Here is a 17,914-nt window from a genome sequence, read left to right as displayed (position 1 = left end):
GGCCCGCTCCAGCTTGGCCTGTGAGCTCCTGAGACCAGAGGCCCCTTCCTTCAGGAGAGTCATGGGAAAGCAATGAAACTGGTGAAATAGAGCAGGTTCTGCTGCTCTGCAGCAAATGTATGTGGATACCAAGAGAATCAAATGCAAAGTAGGAAATTGTTAGTCTATACAGTACTGAATGCTTTATTGACTTCTTCTTAATCTATGGAATATTCCCCAGACTCCAATTCTGAATCATCCTTTAACCTTCTAGAGCCGACTCAGAGTCCATCTCCTCTGCAGAACTTAATTCAACCTCAAGCAGAGTTCCCCTTTTCCTTTGCATGTGCACCATGTGTGTGACCCAGCTGTTCCCTGCACGTGCTAAACTGTAGTGAATGATTGACCTTTTCCAGCTCTCCTTTCCAGACCAGGGGCTCACAGGCATGGACACCCTTGTTCTTCCTGGCATACTGCCAACTTTTGTTTCCTGAAGACCATTGTATTTTCTTGACCCTCTTAGTATATTATAAATGCTCCCATTTTTTAAAGTAGTATTTGTTTGAGGAAAAAGAAAAAATAGATCCACAAAGATCCTATTAAACATACCCACATACTTTACAGACTAATCAAACACACCCAACTTTGGAAGCAGAAGTAGTGCCCGTGTCTTAGCAGCCCTGAGCTCCCGTGAGCCTCACTGAGCTATCCCAGTGAGGTCAATGTTAAGTGCCCCTTAGTTCCTTTCTTCCCCCCTTAATTTCTTAACAGCTTTACTGCCTAGTGACTATCCATGAATAGCTAATCACTTCAAACATCATAGTATAGCATTGATAATGTGTCTGTTTTTGAACTTTATATAAATAGAATCCCACTGATTGTTTTCTGCTGTTGTGACTACTCTTGTCTTGGGAGGTGTGGCTGAGTAGTAGAGCACGGGCTTAGCAAGCCCAAGACCTTGGCTTCCTCCCCAGCACCAAAAAAAAATAAAAATAAAAAAAAAAATAAATGTCCTTTTTCTTGAAAAAACAAAAGGTTAGCTACTTAAAGTTTGCATGTGTATACAGAGTACAAAAACAAACACCCATGTACTCACCCTAGTCAAATCTTAATATTTTACTGAAGCTGATTTTGATCTTCTTTTAAAGAAATGGCACAGTCTGTTCAAGCCCACTGTTTAGTTAAAGTCCCTTAAATGCCCCTCCCAGAAGCATCCCACTCCTTTCTCTTTCCCTCTTACTCCCAGAGATAAGCACAATCTTTTAACTTGGTTTGCATGTTTCTGTACTTGAACTATGTAGGTATTTATAAATAGTATATAATAATACATACATTATTTGTATTTTATAGTTGCATTTTGAAGTGTTCATGTGTAACTTGCTTTTTTCACTGAACATTGTGTCCTCTAGATTTACGTATGTTGGTGCATGTAGTCCCAGCTTCTTCCTTTAAACTGCTCTAAGGCATTCCATTGCAAGAACATACCACAATGTATGTGTCCAGTCTCCAGTTGATAGACATTTAAGATGGCTCCAGTAGTTGTTATCACAAATAATGTTACAACAGGGCTCTGCCTATAATACACATGTGGCAGATTCTGGGTGTGAGTCATGGAGTACATGCATCTTCATTTACTGTACAAGAGATTCTAGCACTCACTTGTCATTTGTGAGTGGGAATTCAGTGTCCCACACGGGACATTATCTGGTTTTTACACTCCGGTAGCTATGAAATGAAATCTCATTGAAGTTTTCATTTGCATTTCCCTTATATGTTCCTTGCCGTTAGTTCAGCAAACATTTATTGAGTGTCTCTCATGTGTCATGCTCTGTGCTAAATTCGAGGAATACTAAAATAACTAATTCACAGCTCCTGTCTTTAGGGGCACACAGTCCTCCATGGTAATTTCTGCCTGGGGAGGCATGGCAAAAATCTCCTGAGGTCTGGATAGGACCAAGCCTCTGTGGTGTTCAGTTCCATCCATGGTGATCTTAATACCAACTCACAGTTCAGAACCTCTGATCTGGTGGGAGAAGGAGCCTAGTGAAGTTGGTCTAGATTCAGTTCATTGGGCAGAATGAGAGAACTTGGATCTCCACCAGTCAATATCATGGCGCCTCTTTGGTCTTGAGAGTTGTCTTATAGATTTATGTGAATGTCTCATTGGGTATTAGAATGATTAATTTGTATCTATAAATTACCTCAAAAGCACATGCCAGTTGAGCATGGTGGCACACACCTGTAATCCCAGCTACTTGAGAGGCAGAGGCAGGAGGATTAGAAATTGGAGGTCAACCTGAGCAACTTAGCAAGACCCTGTCCCAAAGTAAAAAATAAAAAGGGACTGGAAATGTAATTCAGTGGTAAAGTACCCTTGGAGTCCTATCTAGTACCACCACCAAAAAAAAAAAAAGGCAAATAGCAAGCAAAATGAAGGGGCCAGATATCTTAAAACTTCAACTATCCAGGACTGCTGTAAACCTGGAAGCAAGCTAACAAATGACAGAAGCAGCAAAGGGGAAAGGGGGGTAACAGTCTAAGGTGCCCAAGGATGGCAACAGGAGTTCACAGTACATCACCGCACATTAGCAGAGCACCTGCTGCCCACCAGGTGTGTCCAGGGACGTGTGGCTAGGTGGAACTTGCCTTCAGAAACAGAGACACATGCACAGTGAAGTGGATGAATGAGAGACAGTGCGGAGACAGAGTTGGCTTTGGGAAAAGGGATTGACTATGAAAGGGAAACAGAAATAAAGAAGAGAAATTCCGTAGTCAGAGGTCAAAAGTGTGCCACATCCTCCAGCCTTGGGGACCTCAGTGTGCCACATTTAATGGCAGTTCAGCTCTTAACAGCAGACAGTTGTGGGGTCACCTGTGAGACAGCAGCCAAGTCTTCCTTAGACCTCAAAACCTTATTAGCATGTCTCTTGTCATCAAGAAAAGGCTAAATTATTTTTAGTATATTTACTGGGATGCAAAAGTATGTACAAAACTTAGAAGAGATTTCCATCAAAAGAGTTCAAATTTAAGCACCTAATGGCTTATGCTGTAGTGACCACAAATTTCACAAATATGGAATAGTGTGTAAAGCTACCAAAAGAGGGGAAGAAACCCAAGGAAAAAGGATGTAGAGGAAAGGAGTTAACATTTGTTTAGGATGAGCCCAGTTTTTGTTTAATCCTACCAATAAACACAGTGAAGTAGGAATTAATATCCTCATTTTACAGGCAAGAAAAAGGGTTCAAAGAGGCCAAGTATTTTGCCTGTGACATGACCACTAATAAATGCTGGGGACTTTTTGATCCAACTGCAAGGATATATAATGTATCTTCTTCCATAAGAGGATTTTTAGCATATACAGCAGAATTCAGGAAGCATTTAGGCTTCAGTTCAGTAATATGAAAACCCCAAAGGTAGCCTGTTTATAATGACCAGATCATACAAAAGAGAATGAAAATTTGAAACCAGTTTAAACTAGTAAAAAGTAAAACCAGTTTAACAAAAGTTGTTTAATATCTTCACTCCTCACCCCTGAAATGGAAGGCAGTGATAAGAGGAGACACCATTGGTTTTTTAGTGCCTTGAAAAGGGGTATTTCTGAACTGGAAAATTTTACTTTCTTATTTTTTGTAGGAGAGTTATTTTGGTTATGTGGTGTTTAATTTCATTGTGGTTGGAATCTGTGCATCTCAAAGATCTTGTGTGTTAGTAAGACGGAGATGGTCAGTAATAAATGGCAGTTTGCCCAAATTGGTTGCAGGATAGCCTGGGAATGAGATGTGTTCAAACTGCTCTTGGGAAGAATCAACCTCAAAGGGAATCATCATTGTGGGGCAAGCTTACAAGTTAACAAGGGGTTAGAGCTGTCTCAGAACGAGGCTTCGAGGAACTGGGGAGGCCGAAGAACTCTGGCCACCCCAAAATGGATCCAGGAGGATCTTCCCTACCTTCCCCCTACACAGGGAAAAGCTAAGGAATATGCAGTTTGCAAGGTCTGAGGAAACAATTGTGTCTTGTGAATAATGATAAAAATATTTGATGATGTGACTTCCAGAGAAGCAAGTATGGTTAACCCCTCATTTGTTTGGCATTTTCAAATTGAACTGTCTCACAAAACTGAATTTTCCAGACAACTAAAACTTTCCTATTATGTGCCTTAAATGTTTTTTTAGCCATGTTTGGTGGAAATATATCTGAAATAGATTATACAGTTTTCCTGACTTCTTAAACAGAAGCTATAAGTAATAACATTTCCTTAGATACCTTGAGTGGTATTAGACCTGGTAATACCGGACTGGTATTAAAAGAGATTTAAATAGTAAATATTTGTAATTGTCTGGCAAAGCAAGAAATCAAGAGCTGGGAAGTTCCAGGGATGATGAATTCAGTACCCATGATGCCAGACTAACCTCCTCCTGGTCACAAGATGAGTGCCACATCTCCAAGCCTCAGGACCTTACACGACGGGATTAAGGCTAGAATGAAGTGAGAACTTCTTCTTATACATGTCTTTAATTAGAGAGGAATATATTTCTCAGAGGACCCCTCACCAACTTCCTCTCAGGTCCCACTGGCAGGAGTGAGTCACATTTCCATGTCTTGGCTTTTGGGAGTCTAAGAGCAAATATCCAAGTGCTTTCAAACTCTGGGTGGGAGGAAAGGCTCTGTCCACAAGGAAGAAGGTGCAGAATGGCTGTTAGGTAAGCAGCTAAGGATGCCTGTCACTGTTACCAGGAAGGAGTCCATGTCACTGACTGGTGATAGCTTCAGGAGTGACTGGGACATGTAGCACTTTCTGTTCCTGTACAGAGAATCCCCAGGTGGATTGTTTTATTTCTGCTTTTATTTACTATTCTTGCCCCTTCCCTTGCACCAGACTGCTAGTTATCACTATTTGATGTCAAAGTGCCTTGTTCTCATCTTGCCATGGCTAAGATATGCTTTAGTCTTTTCTGGAAAAAAAAAAAAGAAATCATATAATCAAATTTGTCAGAATGATGCCTGAAATGTGCTCAATGGCTGACAGGCTGCCCTGTGAGTCAGATGCATAACATGGTGTTTCTTTTGGTCTCTTGGGTCCTTTTTCCATTGTTGAGGTATTTGGAGAAATGAGGGGTTTTCTAGAGTTTTGCGAATTTGGGTGCTGACTTTCCTGGCATTGTCTTATGGTGAAAGGATTTAGGGGCAGATATGCTTGTTTTCTAGGGAGGATGAGCTGCAGCTGCCCACCTGAACCTCACCGGGGCTTAAGAGAGGCAACACACTTTACCAGTGCATTGAAGTTTCTCTCAAAGCTGTGTGACTGGTTGTCACCTGGAAAGCACCACTAGCTCTGGGACTCTGTGTGACCAGTAGAACCTGTCGTTGCAGCAGCTGTCCAGAATGAGGCTAAATCATTCCTCCCTTTTCCCAGGGCTCTGTGGATAAGTCCTGGAAACTAATTGCTCAGATTGTGCAGGATTAGGTGTTTGGTTTGACTGATTTCAACAATTTTTTAAAATCTATTTATTTCTTTAATTAATTAATTTATTTTTTGCTGTGTGTGTGGTTGAACCCAGAATGCTAGACAAGCGCTGAGCTACCTTCCCCCAGCCGTTTCTATTTTGAATCAGGATCTCTTGAATCTGCCCAGGCTGGCCTTGAACTTAACATCCTCCGGTAGCTGGGATTATAGGTGTGCCCCACCTCACTGGGCTTCAAGTTCATCCCGTATGTGGATAGAGAACTGACCAAAATTCAATGTCTGTGTAGGAAGGAGGAAAGAGGAAGCAGCTGTGGAGACAGTAGTGTCAATAAGTAACTGAATCAAAGGGAATGATTCTGCTCCAACCATCAACTGAGCTAGCAGGTTCTGAGGAAGCTCACTGTTAAAGTGTTGGAATTTGGGCTGGGGATATAGCTCAGCTGGTAGAGTGCTCGCTTCACATGCACAAGGCTTTGGGTTCAATCCCCAGCACCAACAAGACAAAAAAAAAAAAAAACATGTTGGAATTTGATATAGTGGATACTCTAAGCCCAGACTGCTTAGAAGCCAGCAGCTTCCCCTCAGAACAAACAAGCCATTTAAAGGCCTCAGGTCATTATTTTCCTGGGCATCAGAAAATCACAAGTTAACCTATAAGCAAAAGTGACAGAAACATTTGAGGGTAAGGAAGACAAGTTTTGGGGTTTTTCAATTCTTACAAATTCAAATCATTCTTAGAAGAAAAATGCAAAGAATTTCTCATAAATATTTTAGTTATTAACTCATGCACAAAACATTTTTAAAGAAGCCACCCTTTGGTTGACCATTAACTGATGTAGATAGGATATAACTTAGTCTAGCAAGATGTTTGTATTTAAAAAATTTTATTTTCTCATACATGAACTAACAAACGTGGATTACTAGTTTTATCTCTGACAGACTCTTTCTGTTCTAATAATCCAGTTACTGCATGCATAGAGAAAATATTCAAGTTTTATTTTTGGCTTCTACTACACTTTGTTAGACAAATCTCCATGGAGAAACAAAATATAATAACAAAGTAACATTTAAATTTTTAAAATTTAAAAACTGAAAGTCAATGCTTTGGGGAGTTCATAGTCAGGAGATCTTGCTGGACTAGGTAAATAAATCGCATTCACATTTTGACTTGTTGCTGATACCACCTGGGCATTTGGATCAGAGAAAATGTTTCAGAAATGGGTGGAAAATGATGTCTCAGCCTATCAAAATGCTAATACCAGCAATTCATTTCGACAAAATAAAACAAGAATCAAAAAAGTCTGCCAGCCAGATAGGGTGGTGTATGCCTGTATTCCCAGCTACTTGGAAGGCTGATGCAAGAGGATCACTTGAGACCAGAAATTTGGGACCAGCCAGAGCAATTGAGCAAGACCTTGTCCCTTAAAAAATTTTTTTCAAGCCAGGTGCGGTGGCGCACACCTGTAATCCTGGCAGCTTGGTATGCTGAGACAGGAGGATTGCAAGTTCAAAGCCAGCCTCAGCAATGGAGAGACACTAAGCAACTCAGTGAGACTCTGTCTCTAGATAAAATACAAAATAGGGCTAGGGATGTAGCTCAGTGATCAAGTGTCCTTGACTTCAATCCCTGGTACCAGAAAAAAAAAAAAATTTTTTTTTTCAATAGAGAATGTATTCTCAGGCCCCAAAAGTTAGTAGCTTGAGAATCTCACTGCCTATGATACTATCTACATTGTTCTTAATATTGAGTAATGACTCTATTTAATTTAAATTTATTAATTATTGCCATTAGATTCTGTTATTTTAAATTATTGTTCTTTTGGATTTTTGTTTGTTTGGGTACTGGAGATTGAACCCAGGGGTGCTTTAACCACTGAGCTATGTTCCCAGCCCTTTTTATTTTTTTATTTCGAGACAGGCCCTTGCTGAGGACTTGCTAAGTTGGTGAGGCTGGCCTCAAAGCTTGTGATCCTCCTCAACCTCCAAATTGTTGGGGTTACAGGCAGGCGGGTGCAGCTGCAAAACTTCTAAATCATTGCTTTTTTATAGGCTAACTTGAATGCTAAATGCTTTTATTTTATTAATGATAGCTTTGGAGGTTAATCTGAATCTCATTTTTCTTTGGGAACTTGTATGTAATATAATAACTGCAGTTGAAGTCAAAGTAAAGTATATATGAAGGTATTTTTCTAAAATTAATCATAGGAAATTAAATGAATAATTAGAAAAGATATAAAACACTTAGAAAGCAATATTTGTTCAAAGTGATGAAGATGTTACAGGTCAAGCTTTGTAATATGAAAGGGTCCAAAGGGCTTTTTGAATTGAGTCATTTATCATTTCTATTAGACTTTTTCATATTTTGCTTTGTTCCTATGTGCTGAGAAATCTCTGCTTTGGCATGGACAGACATGTATTGAGACTGCCCTATTGTGACTCTTGAAAAATGTGACTAAAAAGTGGACATTCACAGTCCTGCCACTGTTGTTGGGTTGCAGCGTGATTCATCTGTAGAAACCCCCTGCAGTGCTGAGTCAGACATCTTCAGGGTCAAGTGCACTCAGAGTTCTGAGAGACCCTACTAGCTGGATAGTTTTTTGTTTCTTGGGATTTTTTTGTTGGTTTTTCTTTTTTTTTTTTAAATTTTGCTGTGAACCTAACTTCCTTTAAGAAATCATGTTGGGTGCTTAGAGAGCTTTGTCCAAGTTGAGTGTCACCCACGCTGGGGTGACAGATGCAGAACTGTCTAGTATGTACCTTTTCATATGCCTGCCTCAGGTAGCCAAAAGACCATCCACCTTCTTCACAGTGGAGACTTTTCTGACTGAATTGTAATTGTGACATAGTGAGTATAAGCAGGTGATTCTCCTGTCCTTCAGAGCAGGAGGTGGCCTTGTCACATAGTAGGAACCTGGGATTTGAATCATGGTTCTGGATTTGACTCCTGCCCCTTCCTGCCTATGACACTGAGTCTCAAGTTTGCTCATCTATTAAAGGTACATGGTCAAAATAATGTCTCTTTCATAAGGTTTTAAGTAACAAATTAGACAAAGTATGTAAAAAGTACTCTGTGAGGTTAGAAAACTCAATACAATTTTTTGTATTTTGTTTTGTTTCAATGATGTGCCTGTTAACATTTCACACATTCACACATCATCCACCTTAAAGAATATGCTATTGAAACAATTAGTGTTTTTTTTGAAATTAAATAATGTTTTATTTTTTTTTAATTTTTTTCCTGTCTCTTTATTTTTTTTATTGGTTGTTCAAAACATTACAAAGCTCATGACATATCATCCTCCATACATTTGATTCAAATGGGTTATGAACTCCCATTTTTTACCCCAAATACAAGTTGCAGAATCACATCGGTTACACATCCACATTTTTACATAATACCATATTAATGTCTGTTGTGTTCTGCTACCTTTCCTATCCCCTAACAATTAGTGTTTTTAATGGTAGTTTACCTCAACCGAAATTGGCACGTCATTTTATTTTTAAAAATTGAGTTACAGAACCACAAAATGAAAAGAATAATATGTGTTAACAGTGAGAATTAGAATCCGCCGTCCTGCACCAGCAGGCGTATGCAATGCTTAGATTGGTCCCTGTTGTGTTCCATTAAGGAGCCCCCTCTGATTTAGGAGATATAAATAAATGTCATAACACATATGGAAAAAATGGAAACTGCTGAGTATCAAAAATCACTGCTTGATTGGAAGTAGCGTGATAACTTTATTTTTTCTGGTCTAGTTGCCATATATAGTTCCTAGGAAAGATGATCACCTGCCCTCTTTATCCCTTTTCTACATCCCTTCTGGCACAACAGCCTCTGTCCTACCTCCCCCACCAAATGACAGATGAGGAAGATCCTGCCTGGCCCTTGAAGAGTTGATGGTGTGGTAGAGACTTAGAACAGTTTCACAGCAGCCTCTGCAGTGAAAGAGTGGACAAGGCAAAGGCCAGGAGTTCAGGGGGCAGGGGGCCTGCTAGCCTCTGCCTGGCCTCTGCCCAGCCTCTGCCTGGCCTCTGCCTGGCCTCTACACCATCTCATGTTGATTCTCAGCACTTGCGCCTCGAGCCCCATATTGCTTACACTTGCCCTCACATGGGACTCACCTCTCTCACTAGGTTTTGAACTTCTTAAAGTCAGGGAGGACACCTTGTATTTCTTGGTCCTCCCTCCACACATTTTATCTAAGCCTCAGCCAGAATTTGTGGTTCCAATAGTCTTGGACCCAACATTCTTGATTTAGCCAAAACAGTGTCATAAGATGTGTTTATATCTAACTTGCTTTTCCTCTCTTCTGTCTTTCCAGTTGACCTGCCTTTGTTTTTCCCTCGAGATCAGCCGACTCTGACATTTCAGTCAGTATATCACTTTACCAACAGTGGACAGCTTTACTCCCAGGCCCAGAAAAATTATCCATACAGCCCCAGATGGGACGGAAATGAAATGGCCAAAAGAGCAAAGTAAGTGAATCCATTATTATTTACTACAGAGAGGAACATTTTGCTTATGGTATCCAGGGGTTGCAAAGCTACTAGCCACTGGCTAACTCCTACCCTGTGCTTATTTTTTTTTTAATATATAAAGTCTTATTGAAATACAAAAAATGCCCTTTTTTTTTTTAACCTGTTGGCAGTGGCTGCATTCATGCCATGTGGCTGAGTAAACAGTTGGAACAGAGACCTGCAATGTCAAAATTATTTACTATTCAGCCCTTTATAGAAAAAATTGGCCAATTCCCTTATCAGGAAGAAGCCAACCTTTGTCTGCAATATTTCCTTGCTCCACTGTTTCTCCTGGTCTCTAAAATTAGCCATACTTTTTTTCAAATGGGTTATAGGATCTATCAGAAATTAACCTATTTAGATTGGAGAAGAAGTACTAAACAAGAAGTAGGGTTGTGGGTTAAATGGTGTCAATAATTCAGATGTTTACAGCCACTTTCATATTTTTTTGAAAAATGGAAAATTTCAGCTGACAGTAAACAAGTAAAATTATCACTAGTGGTCAGTTCATGAATGCAATAGCTACTTTTTTTATATGGAACTGAATCTCTCTGAATTATATATTTAATTGCATTTCTGCAGTGCATTTTACAGGCATTGCCCAAAGTGGGGCCTGCACATTTCTGGATAGAGTAAACAGATACCCAGATTGCTTAGACTTGCGGATATCGCTGTACAAGTAGCAGTTTGATGAAGGTTGAAGTTAACTGATGTTTGAGGCTTAGAGGTACAGCAAGGCACTTAGTCTTATGAAATAGGTAAATACAGAAATGTGTTTTTGTGTAGGTAAGACTTTAGTATCTGAAACATCAGTTTTTGTGAACCCTGGCCTCCTCGATTGAAACAGCAGTGGATTGAAATGGTAGTTTCCAAAAATAAATCCTAGAGTGGCATGTGGTTATTACTTTACCACTCTGAACAGCCATATGCTCACACCTGTGATCCCAGCTGAAGGATGAGCAGATCCAAGGAGTCACACAAATGAAGACTACCTATTAAGCATCCTGTTCATTTGCTCATCTGGTATTTATTAAGCATCTACCATGTTCCAGGGTTCATGCTCCATGCTGGGGACATAATGATAAACAAATTGGAAATTGTCCATGGCCTCATGGAATTTGTAACCTAGCAAGGGAGATAAATCATATCAAACTTCTGACAATTTAAAGCCTGACCTTCCAAGCCGAAATGTTCTCAATTTCCCCTGATATCCCTTTCCCTTCCAAGGAGCTCCTGGCATCGCTCATACTCTCTATGGTAAAAGACCTTTACTGGTAACAGGCTTGGGACTCCTTTATGGCAGAGTGGCTTGCTCTAGAAATCCAGACTACCTAGATTCGTGTGTGGAACCCAGCGTTGTTAATGTATACTCTTTCTCCCTGTATTGTCCCTTTTTAATCCTGACACCCAGTCTGAAATCCTATTTAAAAGGGAAGAAAGCAGCATCTGGAAACATCACTAGTACAATCATTAAGATTTCCATGTCTTGAAATAAACTTGAAAAAAAGGAACCATAAAGTGAGTCCTGTGCTGGAGCATGGTGGCTGTTTAGTTCCTGGGCTTCCCCTGTGTGTACACGGGATCTGCCCTTACAAGACAGGCCGTTATTTGTGGTATGTGCTGTGGAGTCTGAACCAGACGTGTCTTTGTGGTTTCCATGGCAAAGCTATCTTGGTGTGTGCATGTGTTTGTGTGAGTGTGTTTCTTAAGTAGATGTTTTAGCATGTATGAATAGAGTCTTAAAGGAGCTACCGACCACAAGCCTGTGATTTCAGTATAGAAATATCATAAGTGAAGCCTGTTTATCTTAACAGATTGGTTCAGAGTTTCAAGAGACATTTGCTTTATGTTAACACCAGTCTAAAGAAAACATCTGAAGTAACGTTACAAAATCTGCTTTCTACTGTAGTGAAGATGGATCCATTTTAAATGCAGTCAAAGAGAAAGCCAGCAGCCCATGCTAGCAAGAAATAATTTAAAGACTCTCATCTTCAAGTGAGCTGAGTATCCGCACTGGGCTGTGTCAGAGGCTGGCTGATGGGTAAACAGCTAAATTGCTGTCCTGTAGTACAGGCGGGAGGTTGCTGGAGAAGTTTGGAGAGAAAGGATAAAAAGGGAGAAAGGTCAACTTCAGCATTCCATACATGCCCTGTTTCCTTCTCTTGTGAAAATCCTGTACACAGTACATAAAAGGCTATAATTCACTTGGAGATCTCTGCCCATGACATAAACACTCTCACGGTTTATGAACAGCCCTGGAGCCCATTGAGTGAAATCAGCTGTTTATTCCCTCCTGTAGAGCATAGTTCTGGACATGTGAATGCAGAAAGGATACTACCTGGCACTGACCAGGGCTTGTGCCACAGTGCTTGCCCTTGCTCATGGCTCTCCAGCAAATCTTCTCTTCACAAGTCAGATATCCTTTGCTGGAAGAGCACAAGCTCTAAAGTCATGTGTGTCTCTGTTCCTACTGCAGGGTATAATCCTGTGAGCACCCTTGGGCAAGGTGCTTAACCTCTCAGAACTTCATCACATGATTATAGAGCTAGGAATTTAGCTCAGTAGTAGAGCATTTGCCCAACCTGTGTGAGGCCCTGGGTTCTATCCCCAGCACTGGGAAAACAAAAAACAACAACAACAACCAAAAAAAAAAAAAGGAGAATTATACTTCCTCCTGTTGGCTGGTCCTGCTGTGACTAGTCAATGAGTTAAGCTATGGAAGGCCCTGTGGTTTAGCTTCTGCTCAGTCCCTCAGTGCCTCTGCTCATCTTTCCTCCCACCCTGTTTCTGTCTCTTCAGGCCTATTCATCCTCTAGCCTTCTTCCTTGTGGGTTTTCTCGTGTACTTTCAACTCCCAGACAGCTCTTTCCCTCTTCTTCCCACTATCATTGGACTGCTTTGGAATCTTTGTATTACTTTTTGTTTTTGTTTTGTTTTTCACATCTTTTTATGTGTTTCCGTGTGTGTGTGTGTATGTGTGTGTGTGTGTGTGTGTGTGTATTATACTTTATACATATATATAGTATAATTTACTTGTAATTTATAACACTGTAGACAGATTTTATATAGTTTCCAACTTACAATGATTCAACTTAAAATTTTTCAACTTTACCATGATATGAGAGCAAGGACATAGAAACCATACATCTAATTTTTTATTTTTTATTTTTTCCTGGGTTAGCAACATTTAGAACAACTCTTTCTTCCCCTCAATAAATCAGCCCACCCACCACTCACCCATCTCCCAGCCACCACCTCCCTCCCCTACCCCTTCCTGGACAACAGCAAGGAATTGTAGCTTATAGGCAAAACAATTGGTACTCTTAAATGTGCGTGTTGCTAAGCTGTGATGTCCCAGAGGTCAGGTATATGAATGCATTTTTTACTTATAGTATTTTCAGTTTACCATGTCCTTATCAGGAAGTTATCCCCTCATAAGTTGAGGGGCATTTGCTGCTTATGTGGATAAGATACACACATATTTAAAATACTAATGTCTTCTTAACAAAGTGGTCATTATGAAATGACTGTTTCTGGTAATATTCCATGACTTGAAGATTGCTTTGTTTGATGTTAAAATGTTTCCACCATCTTTCTTCTACATATTTTTACATGTCTTTTTAATTTCATCTCTGTGTCATAAATATGTCAGGAAAACTTTTTTGTAGAACTTGATCTTTTTAATCTAGTCTGATAATCAGGAAAACTTTTTGTAGAACTTGATCTTTTTAATCTAGTCTGATAATCTCTGCCTTTTAATGGGAATATTTGTCTCATTTACACTTAATATAATATAAATGAGCTCATTAGGTTTAAGTCCTACCATCTTGCTATTTGTTTTTTGATTTCCTGTTCTTTCTTCCTTTGCTCCTCTCTTCCTGTGTACTTTTGCTTTACTCAAGTACTTTTTAGTATAGAATTATTTCTCTTCTATTCAGCTATTTTCATTATTTTATACATGGACAATACATCTTTAAATTGTCACAACCTAAAATGAATTAATATTACAAGGTTTTACATATAATGTAAAAGCCTAAAATAGCATGATTCTCTTTATATCTTGAATTAGACTTTATGCTATTATATTTGTATGTTTTACTTTTACATATCTTATTTTTAAAGATTTTTTTAAAGAAAAAATTGCATTCCATTTTTATTCTATAGTTTCCATATAATAGATAATAGGGAATCATTTCCTCTAGAGAAAATTTATTTTTCACATCTTCCTCAAAAGAAGCCATCAGAGAGACAATACCCAATCTCTAGACCAAGGGTATTAAGACTTGCAGTTATCAAGGGAAGAGCAGCACCCCTACTGCATCAGGTGCCTCTGCCTTACCCCTGCACCCTCATACACTTTCACAGGACTGTCATTTCAGCCGTACAGAAATCCTTGCTGCCCTTCAGGCAGATAAAAAAGACCTTAGGCTCAGAGTGATTAACTTACTTTCACATGGGCACACAGCTGGCTTCTAGTGAAGATGACTTCTGACCTTTCTGCACATCCACACCCAGGCAACAGATACAGTTTCTGAGTCTATCATTTGTCTGAGGCCCCTTTCTCAGAGACCTGGTATTTGAGTAACATGCCTATGGAGAAGAAATGTATGGAGCAGTTGAGAGCACTGACCCTGAAGTTAAGACAGCTGGGTTTAAACCCATTTCTGCCTCCCACTAGCTATGTGTCGTTGGGTAAATACATAATCCTCCTGAGTCTTTGTCTCCTTGTCTATAAAATGGTGAAGGCTAGCTCAGTGGATTACTATGAATATCATATATGGCATATAAGTTTCTGTGTTGCTAACAACCACCATAAACTTACCATCCTAAAACACCACCAGTTTTTAATCTAGTTTTTCTGGATTAGAAGTCCTACACAGCATTCCTTGGTTCTCTGTTCAGGGTCCCAGATAACTAAAATCCAGGTTTGGGCTAGGGCCATGATCTCCTTGAAGCTTAGACTTGTCTTCCAGGCTCATTCAGGAGGTTTGGCAGAGTTCAGTTTCTTGTGGTTGTAGGACTAAGGTTCCTATGTCCTTGCTGGATGTCACTGGAGACCATTCTGAGTAACTAGAGGCTGCCCTCATTCCTTTCCATGTGGTCCCCTCCATCTTCAAGTCAATAGTAGTACATTGAATCCTTCTCATGTTTCCAGTTTCTGACCTCTGTATCTCTGACCTCTGTACCCAGATTTTAAAGATCCAGTTGATTAGGTCTCTTTATCTCTTTCTTAAAGTCCTCTGTGCCATATAAGAAAATCTAATTATCAGAATGAAATCCCTTATATTTGCAGTCCTGGGGATTTTACAGGGAGTGGAGAATCTTAGAATGCTTCCCACTGCCTAGAGTAACGCAGGTGAATTGTCTGGTGCAGTCTGGCATGTGTTGAGTGTGTAGTCAATGTTAACTATCAGTGTCATCATCCCTTGGAGGAAAAAAATAGATAATTTTAGTTAAAAGATAACAGAGCCAACATAGATACCTTCACATATACCCTAGTAAACAATTCCCCCAGTCCCAGGGACTTGGCCAGAGATTTTCAAGTTCTAGACTGCCTGTCCTCAAGCTGCAATCCTCAGGAGTTTTATCTTCTTGGTACCAACACAACAGTTTGAAAAGTGGAAAAATTCCATCCTTCACTTGCTTGATCTACATAAGACCAACCATCACTTAAAAAAGGAAAAAGATCTCAAGGTATCTTTTACACAGCTTTAGACCTGCCTAGAAGGGAGCAGATGACTTTTTATAATTCTTTCCAGTCTAAGAAATCTGAATAGCTAGAGTAGTTTTGTTTGTTTTCTTCCATAATTTTCTTTGTATTAAGCATTAGGTTGATCGTGGAGGCTGGAGTAATATCTTAAAATAGAATTTAACCCCCAAACCACCTACAGTATAATGGCTTGTCACACATAAAAATATTATTTAAAAGGAATCACTAAAGAATATTTCAAAAAATAGCTCCTTCATCAATACATGGGAGCATTCATCTTGAACCTCCTAAAGTCAGTTGTTATTTCCCATCTCACCTCAGGGTCAGAAAGGGATGCCATTTTCTTATTTAGAAGACTATTCGGATGCTCCAAGGCATTCTGTAACTTCTCATATGTTACTCTTCACCAAGCAGACTTATTATTTCTCATCCAGTTGTTTTTCCAGAATAACTTTCTCTCTGAAGACTCTTTTTAGAAATTCTACATTCTTGACTTTTTTGGTTATTTTTCATTGTCATTACCCTAAGATTCTAAGAGATACCATTTTTTTTTCAAACTTTTCATTAGCTGCCAAATACTTTAATCCAGTCTCATGTATTATTCCTCTAAATAAAACAACTCAAAATAGAGCTCCTCCCCCTGATTCAAGAGATGGGAGTGGATGTTCCCACCTGATTTGCACCCTATCCCTTACTATGGCCCCTGAGGGCCCCTTTGGTCCCTGGGACTCTGGAACACAGTGTAGAAATCCTAGTCCTGACAGTGTCTTCACCGAATGGTCATAGGAGTCCTGAGCATGAGAATTCTTTGGGGACAGGATGGTGCTGGAGAGCCGTCCACACTGTGCAGTGGTTAGAGCGTGAGGCTGTGTGTGTTTGTTTCTCCTGGAAGAAATCATTCCCTGGCTCCCTGTTGGGAGTTCCTTAAGGCGCCCACACTGTGCCTTGCTTCTAGACTGGGCTGCAGAGTCAGGCTCATCTCTGCAGTTCTCTGATGCCTGGTAAGCTGGCTGGCTGGAGCCCAGGCTGGACCTGCTCCAGAACCAGAACCATAGTTCTGCACCCGTCTTCATTCCTTCTCATCCAGACCCAGCTCAGTGTTAGGGAAAAGCCTGTGGAGATTTGGTAACACTCTTTCTCTGACACCCCAGAGTTGTGGGGGTCAGTCAGGAATTTTGGCTCAAGAATTTTGGCCATCTATAATTGCTCCCTCCCCTCATCCCCTCTGCAAAGAGGAAGCCGCTGTGAACTGAGCAACTCCGGGCAGGAGGGGTGATTGGCAAATGGCAGAGCCCTGAGGTAGGCAGAGAAGCCCAGCCTGGCTCCTGGGAAGCTCGGCCCCGGAGGCCCCTCTGGGGTCACACTTCAGTGACAGAACCTGCAGTCCGACCTAGCCTGTGATTCATGGGCTTTCTCTTTGCCTTCTGTTTACTGTGAGTTTCCTATGAATAGTTCCTTTTAAAAATTCCCAACCTCGTCGCAGCCAAACTCCCCCTGGGAGAGAAGAGGGAATTTTTCAGGCCCAGGCCAGCACAGCCTGGGCCGTCCAGGCACCCTGAGAGGACAGTAAGGGAACCAGTGCTGATGAGCTGGCAGGGGAATTGGGGAGAGCTGAGGCCACCAAGGCCTCCCCTTCCTGTCACCCAGGTTCCTATGTGAGCAGCTCTCCTGTCCCTCCTGGGCTTTTTCCCTCACGGGGTTTAGAAATACAGAAGCTGTGGAGAGAGAAGTAAAACAGATAAATAATGCGGAATGATTAGTTGCTTGAATTCTGAAAAAGAATCATTTTGAAAAGGATCTTCAAGGGATTTGGTCTGTTTTCCTCTTAGAAGAGAGAGAAACAGGGATGGGGAGGAATCCAGATCTGCTTGACATCCAGACATCCTCTCCAAATCTCGTAGGTCAGAGAGAGCGTGTTATTTATTCGAGTCTGACATCTGTTGCTGTGAAATGATAAGCTCCATTAAAAAGCCTGGCCATCAATTACCACTCACACAGCCTCAGCCCACTGTGTGGTCAGTCGGCTGCACAGACCCGGCTGTACCAGGCACAGGGCTCAGCCCAGCCCGGCCCCCCAGTCTCCTGTGAAGCGGAGCAGATCAGTCCCCTTGGCAGGACCCCTCAGACCATCTTTTCCCAGGCCCTCCATCTTTGTTCCTCCAAGGGCTGTTTCGAGGACCGAGCCTCCATTCATCCTGCCTTCCCAGTGGGAAGCAGAGCAAGTGTGTATGTCCTGGCCGCAG

General features: G+C 40.8%; 1 protein-coding gene across 1 annotated transcript in view; it reads left to right on the top strand.

The window, feature by feature from the left end:
* Window positions 1-17,914, top strand: part of Babam2 (BRISC and BRCA1 A complex member 2) — a 388,027-nt gene that overhangs the window by 348,969 nt on the left and 21,144 nt on the right. Inside the window, exon 11 of the mRNA XM_005322497.3 lies at window positions 9,766-9,919. Coding sequence (XP_005322554.1) covers window positions 9,766-9,919 — 154 coding nt within the window. The remainder of the gene's footprint in view (window positions 1-9,765; window positions 9,920-17,914) is intronic.

Source organism: Ictidomys tridecemlineatus, chromosome 12 (genome assembly GCF_052094955.1).
Source record: "Ictidomys tridecemlineatus isolate mIctTri1 chromosome 12, mIctTri1.hap1, whole genome shotgun sequence".
In the NCBI taxonomy this organism is placed as follows: domain Eukaryota; kingdom Metazoa; phylum Chordata; class Mammalia; order Rodentia; family Sciuridae; genus Ictidomys; species Ictidomys tridecemlineatus.
This window is presented reverse-complemented; position numbering and strand designations above follow the sequence as displayed.